Source organism: Polypterus senegalus, chromosome 12 (genome assembly GCF_016835505.1).
Source record: "Polypterus senegalus isolate Bchr_013 chromosome 12, ASM1683550v1, whole genome shotgun sequence".
In the NCBI taxonomy this organism is placed as follows: Eukaryota; Metazoa; Chordata; class Cladistia; order Polypteriformes; family Polypteridae; genus Polypterus; species Polypterus senegalus.
The window spans coordinates 160,484,788-160,496,857 of NC_053165.1; the positions used below are offsets into that span (position 1 = coordinate 160,484,788).

General features: G+C 41.9%; 1 protein-coding gene across 1 annotated transcript; it reads left to right on the forward strand.

Annotated features, from left to right (window-relative positions):
- Positions 1-3,961: 3,961 nt before the first annotated feature.
- timm29 (translocase of inner mitochondrial membrane 29) lies at positions 3,962-9,069 on the forward strand. Its single transcript, XM_039770532.1, has 2 exons — positions 3,962-4,092; positions 8,295-9,069. The coding sequence occupies exons 1-2, from the start codon at positions 3,990-3,992 to the stop codon at positions 8,918-8,920; spliced, it is 729 nt and encodes a 242-aa protein (XP_039626466.1). The 5' UTR covers positions 3,962-3,989; the 3' UTR covers positions 8,921-9,069.
- The last annotated feature ends 3,001 nt before the right edge of the window (positions 9,070-12,070 follow it).

Below are 12,070 nucleotides of genomic sequence, written 5' to 3' on the forward strand. Positions count from 1 at the left end.
AGGTGGCAAGCGTAGACCAATCATACACCAATGGGGGCGGGATGTCATTTTATTGCCGCATATGATTTGTTGATAACATATCAATCAAAATGCAAATGCGGAAAAAACATGCTGTAGCCGGATATATGCAGGAGAAAGTAACTGGCAGCGTGGACGCTGTTTCTGTGTCTTAGTAGAGATGTTTAAAACAAAAAACCATAAATATCACATTTCTTAATAAAAGACTTCGTATATATAAGAAAAACGGTTTATTCTGTATAAATACGGAAAATACCGAAGGAAACAGACGTAAGGAAATATAAAATGTGCGACGGTCACATTAACAGTTTCATGTAAGACAGTTTAAAATGTCTTTCATTTTTATATTTTTTTTCAGTTTTCTTTAAAGGCAGTTCTAAGATGTGTAACACAGGTCCTAAAAGACGGCATGACGTTTATGTTGCTGTCACCGTCAGCCACGCGACAGTTCCACGTCACCAGCAGGAAGTGAAGCCAAAGCCGCCATCACAAAGTGGGGCTTTGAGAGGACAGGTCAGGCTAATTCAACCTATAAATGGTATATATGTCAAAAGTATTAAAAATAGTAAGGTAATTAAACCGTTACATTTGTTATCCAACTATAAATGTATTTAATATGTATATATACAGTTTGTCTATATTATGTATGACAACATTTGCCCGGTATTATGTTATTCTCTGAATGTTTTGTATTATGTATATTTTGTTCTATGTATTGTAATGATACAATATATAGATGGTACATTTGATAATTTTGTCAAAAAAATGTCATACACAGACAGATGGAGACATGCAAGTACAGTAATATGTGAAGTGTGTAAACATTAAAATAAATGGAGTATCTGTACACCCCAAAATAATCAAGGGGGACCCCCCAGCTCGATGAAACGATTGACTATCCGCAAATTGAAATATTCAAGGACATTTAAAGTAAGTAATACTTACTCAGTATTGTTAAATATGATCAATGGTCTGTTATTGGGTTAAATAACTAAATTACCCAGGAGCCTTTGGGGGGGGGTGATCTTCTGCTGCATTCTATTCAAAATGTGAAGTCCAGTTCCGTCTGGTCGGATACCACAGAAGACTATTGTAGCCGCAAAACTGGTCAGAGTGCCCACACTGACCCCCGTCCACTGCCGAAAGCAACTACAGCGGGCATATGAGTGTTAGAACTAGACCATGGAGCAATCGAAGAGGGTGGTCTTCTCTGATGAACCCCATTTTTTATTTATTAGCTAATGTGGATGGCTGGGTGTGTTGGCATCTTTTACCTGAGGAAGAGGTGGCAGCAGGATGTGAAGAAGGCAAGTCATACTAGGCGGGAAACCCTGGGTCATGACATTCATGTGGATGTTACTTTGACACGTACCACTTAACTAAGGTTTGCGCAGACCACGTACACACATTCATGGCAACGGCATACCCCTGATGGCAGTGGCATCTTTCAGCAGGGTGATGCGGCCTGCCATACTGCAAAAATGGTTCAGGAATGGAGTGAGGAACATGACAAAGAGTTCAAGGTGTTCACTTGACCTCCAAATTCCCCAGATCTCAATCCAATCGAGCATCTCTGAGATGTGCTGGAAAAATAAGCCTGATCCATGGAGGCTCACCTTGCAACTTACAGGACTTAAAGGGTGTGCTGCTAATGTCATGTTGCAGATACCACAGGACACCTTCAGAGGTCTTGTGAAGTCCACGCCTTGATGGGTCAGAGCAGTTTGTGGGGCACGAGGGGGACCTACTAAAGTTGGGAGATACTTAAACTATGAAGGCACTGGAAGTCGGCACTCATTTTCATTCTTAACATTAACACATCTGGGATGGAGAATCTTCTTGTTACCACAACTCCCAAGGACCTGAGACGTCCTTATTGATGCCTTTTTCATTTAGTTTTGGCCTGACTTGCTAATCAGGTACCCAACTCTTTATCACACTCTGTTCATTTATTTTTACGGAATTCCAGTATATAAATATATGTACTATATATATTAAAATAAACATATTTTTATTATTCCCTCCTATGGATTGGCATCCTGTCCAGAATTTGTTCCTGCTTTGCGCCTGATGCTTGCGAGGATAGGCTTCAGCTTCCCAAAGACCCTGCTCTGGGTAAACAGACTTGGAAAGTTCATGAATGGATATTTTTATTATGTAACTGTAATTATATTGGTGGTGTAAATACATACAATAGAGCGAGTTTGTAACTAGGCAGTGAATTGAAAATTGTGGATATAACTGATTTCTTTTAATAAACGTTTTTTAATATCTCTCTGTTATAATAAACAAAATCCTGGGACAAGACGTGATCTTCTCAGAGAGATACTTTCATGTCCCACAAGGCGAGACTTTGTGCCAAAAGATTGAACCAGGCCTGGGGCTGGAACTAAAAGACAAAGAGTAGATGACAAAGTAGAATATCGTAGAGAATTCAAAAACGTTGGCGCGATACTCATGCAGAGCAGGTTAGAGATAATGGAAGTACGAAAATTCGAAAGTCTCCAAAAAATGAGAGTAAAGATCGCTTAGTACAAACAAACAGAAGTATTACTCGATGAAATAATGGAACAGCGAAAAGAGAGGGAATATATTGTTCAGATTTAAACTTTAAGTCAGAGGTTTGTAGATCGTCTAATTCGTGTTGCCATCGGGGAAAAAAAGTAGTGTTTCGGCCCAATGAAGAGGCGTTTCTGCAAGAATTGAAAGATTTGTTGTTTGTTGAAAGTGAAATCCACACACGCGAGCAGCAGAGACACAAAGTTACTGGCGTGTAGCACAGGAAGGGGCGGTGATAGCCCCTAGTATATTTTAAATATTAGATTGACTAAATATATTCATATATGTTACTCCTGATCTGCAACAGTGCTGTATACATAAATAAATTGTGGAATCTGTTAAATTGTAATTAAATTTCTTTTCAGTTTTGTACTTGAATGTGCCACGACAGAAACATTCTGATTATGTTTTTTGATTGTGCTTGTGACTGTACATAAAATGACTATTCACAGTTAAAACTATTTTAATTTTAAGTTTCATTTTACTGACCCGTGAATTGATTAAGAAATCAATTTTTGAACCAACACGAGAATTAATAGAAATGACGAGCCAGTGCAGTTTTACGGAGTGGCGTTATACCCTGCTGCCCTGTGCTACTGGCAATCCCTCAGTTCAGTGGGGGGCCCAGAAGCTTGAACTATTATGGGGACCCCTTTCACAACCAGCAACGAGATCTGGGGAACCACTGTTATCTTCTTTAATGCATTTGTTCTACAGTATATCCGATTACCACAAATATTTAAAAAATATAACCACTGCAACTCAGATTTTGAAGAACTAATTAAGTACTGTATTATATACTACATTATTATTTTTAAACCCTTCTCATACAGTAGACACCCTCAATTTTAAGCAATGTGGACTAAGATTGCTTCTACAGGGTGGTCCATATCTAATTATGCAACTCTTAACGCAATGCAGGAAAACAATACAATTATTGGGCTCCTCCGTGATTAGGTGCACCGAACCCTAAGCTTCATTAGTTTCATAGTAGACCTGCCCCTGCCTTAGTGCCAACATCAGCGGGAGTTTGTGCCAAGTCAGCACTGCGTAGACACCAAAGCCACCCCTGTCAGCTTAACTGCCCTGACATGTGTGGTGTGCCCGACACTGAGCTGACAAGGACCGAGCTGGCCACACATTCGCAGCCTCGTGATGATCTGGTGTGATGTGCTGACTCTCCGTTGTGCGCAAATCTGCTGTAAGGGGCTCCTGTACCCGCAACCCAAACAGGATGAAACGGGTACGATGACGGATGGATACACAGCGCGTCTCGGGTACGCACTGTAATGAATCCCAGCCCAGCCGCACAGTGCTACAATGAGCCAAAATGGAGGCGGGTCCACGCATGCGCTTCTGTTTGACTTCTGCCCCTTGTGCAGCGGAAGCGTTTCTTTCCATTTCGCCGAAACATGGCTGCCCTGCGAGTGTGCCGGAGGTGGTGGTGCTCAGCGTCGTCTTCAGTTAGCTCTTCTCCAGTCAGCCGGTGGGAGAAGGTGCGAAACAGCAAGATTGGTAAGTGAGACAGTAAGGGTCCATTTGTTTGTTGCTTGAAGCAGAATTTAAAGCCTTCAATTTCACATTAAGAAGAGTTATTGGTTGACATTTCTGTCGTTTTCAGTTAGACGAAATAGACTCGAGCGCTTGCATTGACACCGGTTAATGGACGAGATCTTTGCTTTGCGTGCTGCTCACCTGTGCATATTCATTTATTTTTGAGGGGAATTCCCTTTGTAAACACAAACACATAAAACCTTCCGAATTCAGGCTAATAGTGTCACGTAACCATTCCGTTGTGTTTTGTTGTTCATGTGTCAGGCTTACTGACTAGCATCCCCGCGTTCATCTTGGCACAACTCCTGGAATGGAAATGAGGAAAACAAAATCGGAATTAGCGTAAGACGTCCAAATGCCTTATCAGAAACAGAATGATTTACTTTAGGGAGCAGAAGTACATAATCGACAAGAATAATAGGTAATCATACTTGACCTTGAATTTGAAATACTTGGGATCAACAGTACAGAGTAATGGGGATTGTGGAAGAGAAGTGGAGAAGAGTGGCAGGAGTGATTGGTGACAGACGGGTATCAGCAAGAGTGAAAGGGAAGGTCTACAGGACGGTAGTGAGACCAGCTATGTTATATGGGCTGGAGACGGTGGCACAGGAGACAGAGCTGAAGGTGGCAGAGTTAAAGATGCTAAGATTTGCATTGGCTGTGACGAGGATGGACAGGATTAGAAATGAGGACATTAGAGGGTCAGCTTAGGTTGGACGGTTGACAAAGTCAGAGAGGTGAGATTGCATTGGTTTAGACATGTGCAGATTAGAGATGAGGGGTATATTGAGAGAAGGGTGCTAAGGATAGAGCTGGCAGGGAAAAGGAGAAGAGGAAGGCCTAAGAGAAGGTTTTTGGATGTGGTGAGAGAGGACATGCAGGTGACGGCTGTGACAGAGCAAGATGACGAGGACAGGAAGATATGGAAGATGATGATCTGCTGTGCCAACCCCTAACGGGAGCAGCCGAATGAAGAAGAAGAATACTTGACCTATTTAAACATGTCCCTCAGTTTAAAGTTGAAACATTTTTGATTGTACTAGAAATTTGTCATTTGTCACCGTCTGAAAGAGGCCCATAGAGAGCCAGACAGTTATTAAGGGAGGAAAATCAAAAATCACATTAAATTTATAATCACTGACGTTGAAATAGACAAAAAAAAAAATTCCGTACTTGCTCTTATCTAAAATTTGTCATTTTAGCCTTCTGGGGGTGACTGTTAAGAGGGCTAGGACCACCGGTAAAGAAACAAAATATTAAAATACCAGTAATGGTGCACTACTATAACGATAACCTGCAGTGAACACACTTGACTTGAGCATTTCTAGTTTTCCTTCTCTTTCTTTCTCTTACGTTTATCATTCATTTGCTCAGAAGGTGATGCACTTGCTGCTTCCTGAGCAGCTCTTCTCTTCTCCACCCTAGCGGCCTGCTGCTTCTCTTCTTCCGTCGACATCATTTTGCGTTAAAACTGATTAAGTCCGTGTTTGTGTTGCGATTACTTAGTACGTTTTCTTTAATTTTTCACTTAAGCTAGCACTTAAGTCTTCAATCTGCCTCAAGAATGATTTAAGATATAAAGAGGTAAGGAATGAGAACAACGCCCATACGCATGTGCCACACTGCTGCCCGCTACCAAGAGTTGATTTTTACAATACAACAAAATAAAAAGAGGAATAACCTTGGAGGTCAATCATCACGAAAGCGGATAGTAGACGTCACGTAGTACATGTGTACCAAATCTCAGGTCAATCGTTCAAACGGTTTGTGAGCTACAGGTGATTTAAAATCCTGGACAGACAAACGGACAGCCACGATAGCGTATTATATAAGAAGATGATTATATTTGTGATCAGCGACCTTTAAACAACATAAAGTGACGCGCCACATGCCTAGATTGCAGGTCTCTGTTTGAAAAGCAGTAACTTTGACCCCTCATATCCCATTTGGTGCTGAACCCCTGGCAGGCTACTTGATGTAGCAGTTGTGGAAGAAGGACGCAGAGGAAGACAGGAGTGCAATTAATCAATGTTAGTTTATTAATAAAAAAAAATTAATAAACAGGTGAGTAGCGAGTACGGAGCTTTCTGCTTGCAAGTCAGAAAAACCCCCAACTTCCTCATCTTCAGGCTGCTTATAGTTTTTTATTTTTTTTTTGCCCCTCTGTGCCCTTTTCCAAAATATTTTTACATTTGCTTTAGTCCATCGGTGTTTCCTCTTTTTGCTTGTTTTTTTTCTCTAGGTCATCACATTTTTATTTTTATTCCTAGACATAGAAGTCTGTTGCTTTGAGGAAATTACAAAACATTCTTTTGTTAACAGTTGTTGTCACCTTGCTTTAAATATTCTTGCTTACACGCACACTTATATTAGTAAATTGCTTTTATCAGTATATCAATATCAGTACATTAATAATACATATATTGTAGCATTGTATTATATATTTTAGCTTCCACACAATGAAAAGAGAAGTTCTTGTTTAAGAACAGTTCTGTTTAAAGCTTAAAAATCTTGTTTCATTTCTTTGAAGTTTGCTTAGACAGCTGAACCATTTCTAAACGGTCAGAGGTGGCTCTGAGGCTAAGGATCTGCGCTGGTATCCTGAAGGTTGCCGGTTCGAATGCCCACACTGAATATCTCACGGGCATTGTCACGATGAGAGTCCAAACACGGAGTCAAAATTCAATGCGATATTGATGACAATAACAAAAAATTGTTTTTACTGAAGGTTTACAGTAAAAGTGTAAGTTTAAAGAGTATTTGTGTGTTCATTTCAAAGCCAAACAGAACATTGAATAACTCTTAACGCAACGTGAAACATAATTTACATTCAAATTTTACTATTTTTTACTCTGGTTAATTACTCGCTGTAATGTAAAATAGTTAGTTCTATTATAGTTATGTAGCAATTCCCATGAATATAAAAATCTGTTTAAATTGTACATCCGCATCTCCATACGCAAGCTAGCACAGGGGTTGGCAAGCAAAGTGAGTAGGGGGCAGAGCCCCTTAGTCTTATTAAAGAAAGACACGTCCTCTAACAGGACAACTCGGTAATCAGGCAGAAGAAAAGCTGGTCACTGTGTCTTTTAATTACTCCTCGGCAAAATGCCTTGTAAGTAGCAGTCTGTTACCGCCTGGTCAGAGAAACAAAGAACAGACGTTCATTTTAAAGACTGTTGAATTTCCATACACAGTGTTAATCGATGCACACATTTTACTCTGGTTGGTTCGTTGGTTTACACCCAAATGATTTCTATTAAATGAGAGTCTATTACTGTATATTATATTCTGGTGGTTCTTGTTACCTTTGGAGATGAGCCACCACCCTTGAACTTTCTGTGTGTATAACAACTGCGTCCATTCTGGTCCATTACAAGATGTCTGCTGATTTCTTAATCGTCCTTCTGTACATTTTGTGTATTACATCAGCCTTTCTTCTGGCACGTTCTTTATTTACTTGACCATCTCAGTATTTTTCCTAAACCAATTCTTATATTTCAGTGCACATTTTCTTGTTCACGTGACGTTTATCTCTGCTTTCCTGCGGTGCCTGAACAGGTTTATGACATTTATTAGCCCTTTAAGCTATTTCTTTAAGAGTAATGCTGTGTGACCCTAAATTCAGTCTGACAGCCCCGATACTTACACACTCTGCTCAACTTAGCGTCTCCAAATTACCAAACCGGCTTGACTTTAGAATGTGGGAAGAAACTGGAGAAAACCGGTTGAGGGTTTGGCAGTCAAACTTGGGTCCTTGGAGCTGACAGGCAGAGTTTGACATCAAAACGACACGAGATTCTGTACTTCAATCCATTCTTGATTCCCAAGGTGCCTGCGGGTGGTGATTTGTTGCATGTTGGTTGGACGTGCAGGTATAAGAATTTCACTGGACTCTGCACGTGTGACATTACGACGACTGGTACTATTTGTAGAGCTCACATACATTTCTTTTTCTAACATTTGGGCTTTGTCCTCAAGTTTGTCACATGTCATCAACATTTTGTCTTTCAGAACATTAAGGTGTCCAGTGCGTCTTTTGTGAGCGTATCGTATGTGTAAGGGGACGCCCGATTTGGAGGCAGGCAGACAAGCGCCTCATTGTGTGTTCCTTTCCACGAGTAAAGTTGTGACTAAACAAATGATTTGCTTGCGCGCAGGTGTTTGGTGCAGGAGTCTGCTCAACGACTATAAGGAGGCCTGTCGGGACATCGTCGTCGGAGCTCGAGAGAAGCCAGGGAAGGCCACCTTCTACATCGCCTTGCTGGGGTCGGCTGGTGTCTGCGGCCACCTCAACCCAACCGAGGATTCTTTCGAGAGCAGCTTTCTAGAGGCTTCAAACAAACTGCTGCTTCTGTCTCCTTGGGTAAGGAGTGGGGTCTCGAACGAACACGTGCAGAAGCTGGCGAAGGTCCAAAACCAAGGCAGACTGCGCTATCTGAGCTTAGTGCTGGTGTCTGTGGTCTATGAGACCCCATTTGACCGAGACAGCATGATTTATGAGGCACAGTGCCCTCATCTCAAACCACGCTGGCTCCAGTTTCCTGAAAGAATCCTGGACGTGGGATTTTTCGGAAAGTGGTGGGTCTTGAGGTCCAAAATGTTTGACTTTGATATCAATGATGATGAATTTAGGCATCTGCCGCAACACATGCGGACATTATTCCCTGGGCAGTTGCACTCGGAAGAAAATGAGCAGCTTTACTTGGAGAAATTCAAAACTGTGATTTTAACAGAGCGGGACGTTCAAGAAGCTGAACTGCAGAAATCCAGTGGAATCCATTAGAGGGCAACAGTTATTAAAAGGGTCTGTTCAGTGAAGAGGTGTCACGCCAAGGTACCAGTCTGTGGCATTCTGGTGATTAAACTAACACTTCCTGCAAGATTGTAAAGGTTCATTTTTTTGGGGTTTCATTAAAGTTATTTTTTAAATTATTTTTGATTATTTTCCAGCCATCTGCTAACCGGCTTATGCTGAGCAGGGCAACCTGGAGCCTATCCCAGCAGGCATCGGGTGTAAGACAGGAACAACAGCTGGACTGGGTGCCAGTCCATCACAGGGTGAGCTCATACCACACACACACACACACACACACACACACACGGACAGAACTTTTAAAAATCACTCGGTGAATAAACGTCAGCAATTCCTGGTCACTGCAGCAGCAGCAGCACTGGGCACAATGCAGTCACAAGTGTACTAAACCCACGTGCCTTTAGTGGCTGACAGCACGCCAGACATTCTGGACCTTACTGTCTGCATTTATTTGTGGTGATGGAGGGTCCCAGTTTGTGTTCAAGGCGCTCAAGAGTCGTGTGGCTCAGGTTTGATTCATCAGTGGCCGCTGAGGGGGAATCTTCACTTCACAATAAAACGTGTTCAGTAAAAACGCTGGATGCATTACAGCAGGGGTCCTCAATCGCTGTCCTGGAGGGCCGCAGTGTACTGCAGGGTTTTATTCTAACCCGGTTGCTTAATTAGCAGTTCTTGCCAATAATTTAATCTCATGGCCTATTGGTGCTTTAACTCTGCTATGTCAGCTCATTCTCATATCCTCGATTTTCTCCCCCTTTCTAAGGATCTCATCCAAATGATTTGATGGCTAAAATAATATACATTATATATAAAATACTTTTTAAAAAAACACACATTAAGTTAAAAAGTAAAAAATAAGTCTCGTATACATCACCCGTAAAATAAAAGCGCCCACACTTTTATTTTACGGGTGATTTATTCATCCATTATCCAACCTGCTATATCCTAACTACAGGGTCATGGGGGGTCTGCTGGAGCCAATCCCAGCCAGCACAGGGCGCAAGGCAGGAAACAAACCCCGGGCAGGACGCCAGCCCACCGCAGGACGCGCACACACACACCAGGGACAATTTCGGATTGCCAGTGCACCTGACCTGCATGTCTGTGGACTGTGGGAGGAAACACGGGGAGAACATGCAGACTCCACACAGAGACCCCAGGTCTACTTACTGCGAGGGAGCTGGGCTACCACTGCGCCACCGTGCCGCACTATGAGGGATTTATGAGAGACTTATTTTTTACTTTTTAGTACACTTTTTAACTTAATTTAAGTGTGGTTTTTAAAAAGTGTTATATATAGTTTTCAACTTGTTAGTCTTGGGTTTGTTTTAGTATAATTTTGCAATCAATATTTGAACACTTCCTGTAGTACGAGGGTGTTGTACCGTGTTAGCCATTATGAATGTAGAGAAAAGCAAAGCAAAATGACCCCTTTTATTGGCTAAGTAAAAAGATTACAATATGCAGGGGCCTGAGTTGCCTCGACAGCTTGCATATTGTAGTCTTGTTAGTTAGCCAATAAAAGGGGTCATTTTACTGAACACTTCCTTTAATATTTCTATCCGTTACTAGCGCCATCTACTGGTGAAATCTTGAACTATTCTTTATATGAAAATTTCATTTCTTAATTAACATGGATTCATTGATCAATTAGTGAAACTGATAATTGATTCATGTATTGTCATCGGAAGTGAGGAAAAGTGAGTGCAAAATTTCCAGTCATCTGGACAATAGGAAGTGGGTTAAATATAAATTACAAGATTTGTACCAGACAACAAATTAATATAAGTGTGGTAATAAAATGGATGAGTATCTCTCATTCCTTCACTTTTTTCTCTTCACTTTCCTCCCAAGTATTTAATTAAACCCAATAGTGCCTGATAAATACACAGGGGTGTCAATGGAGAAATGCTGGTCTCTTTTTGTATCTTATTGCTAATTAGGAGCCATTAAAAACCAAGACTGCAGCTGTTTAAGGCTAAAATAAGCAGTAAGGGTCCAAAATCTTAACGAACGACCCAACGAAAGTGAAGCAGAAGTGTCACTGGAGCAATAAGGGCTTCTCATTAGGCCATTGGGTTGGAGCGAAAACCTGCGGCCCTCCAGGACCGTGACTGAGGACCCCCTGCATTACAGCCTCACTCCAGCTTTATTTTATAACAGACATACATTGAACAATTGTTTTTATTATTTCATGGGATTTTAGTATTTTTTGGCCCTGAATTCAAAAATGAAAAACATTTCACTGCATTATGTACCATGACTTCACAAAACACAGGTCTTAGCTGTTATTTTTTTAGTTTTTGCGCTATAATTAAATATCAGTATTTTAAATGATAATTTGAATCTTTTCTAATAATTTAATAGAGTATAGAAGTGTGTGTGTCTGTCTGTCCGGCCCGGAAGTGCGAGGCTACAGCGTGAAGCTCAAAGAGCCAGCAAGGGAGCCCCAAGTTAACGAGTTGGAAGAAGAAAGAAGGACGAGGCAACAGCATGAAGCTGAAAGAAAATGAGACCGCCGAGGAAAGACAAACGAGAGAGAAACTCGCTTAGCCGCCGATAGACCAGCGGGGCGAGCACGTCTGTAAAACGAGACCGCCGAGTCTGCATTTCAGTTTTTTCCTGACGATTTCAGTAGTTTCTAGAAGCTCGGGCTTTTTACAGCACAGGCTTACACCAGTCAAGTCAAGCTGGGGAGCAGGCACTGGTAACGAAACAGCTTGGTATCCCAGTTGGCAATCCCCCCAGGCAGACACGCACTCCAGTCCCACCCTCCGAAAATGACCCTCTATCTGCCGCTGCCCGGTGTTAATGTGAGCGGGATCACCCTCGGGGAAACGCGCCAGCCACATGGCCGTAGTGCTGTAAGCGACGCTCCCTCACAATGCAGGTCATGAGCCTCATTCAGGACTCGGTGAGCAACAGAAAGTCACACCAGCAGTACCCAAGGATTCTCCAGAAAGACGCACATGAAGGAGACCTTGTGAGTCTTCATCACAGGACATTGGATAGCATCCATGTCTCACAAACAGGGAGCACCAGGACTCTAAAGACTTAGGCCTTCGTCCTTTTGCAGATATCAGGAGCGCCACACACACCTTAATGGTGACCTCATGACCC

Bases quoted from the DNA above. Each gene is read 5' to 3' on its own strand.
- timm29 (XM_039770532.1), top strand. From the start codon at position 3,990: ATGGCTGCCCTGCGAGTGTGCCGGAGGTGGTGGTGCTCAGCGTCGTCT. The intron at 4,093-8,294 runs GTAAGTGAGACA...GCTTGCGCGCAG, and splicing joins GGTGCGAAACAGCAAGATTG to GTGTTTGGTGCAGGAGTCTG.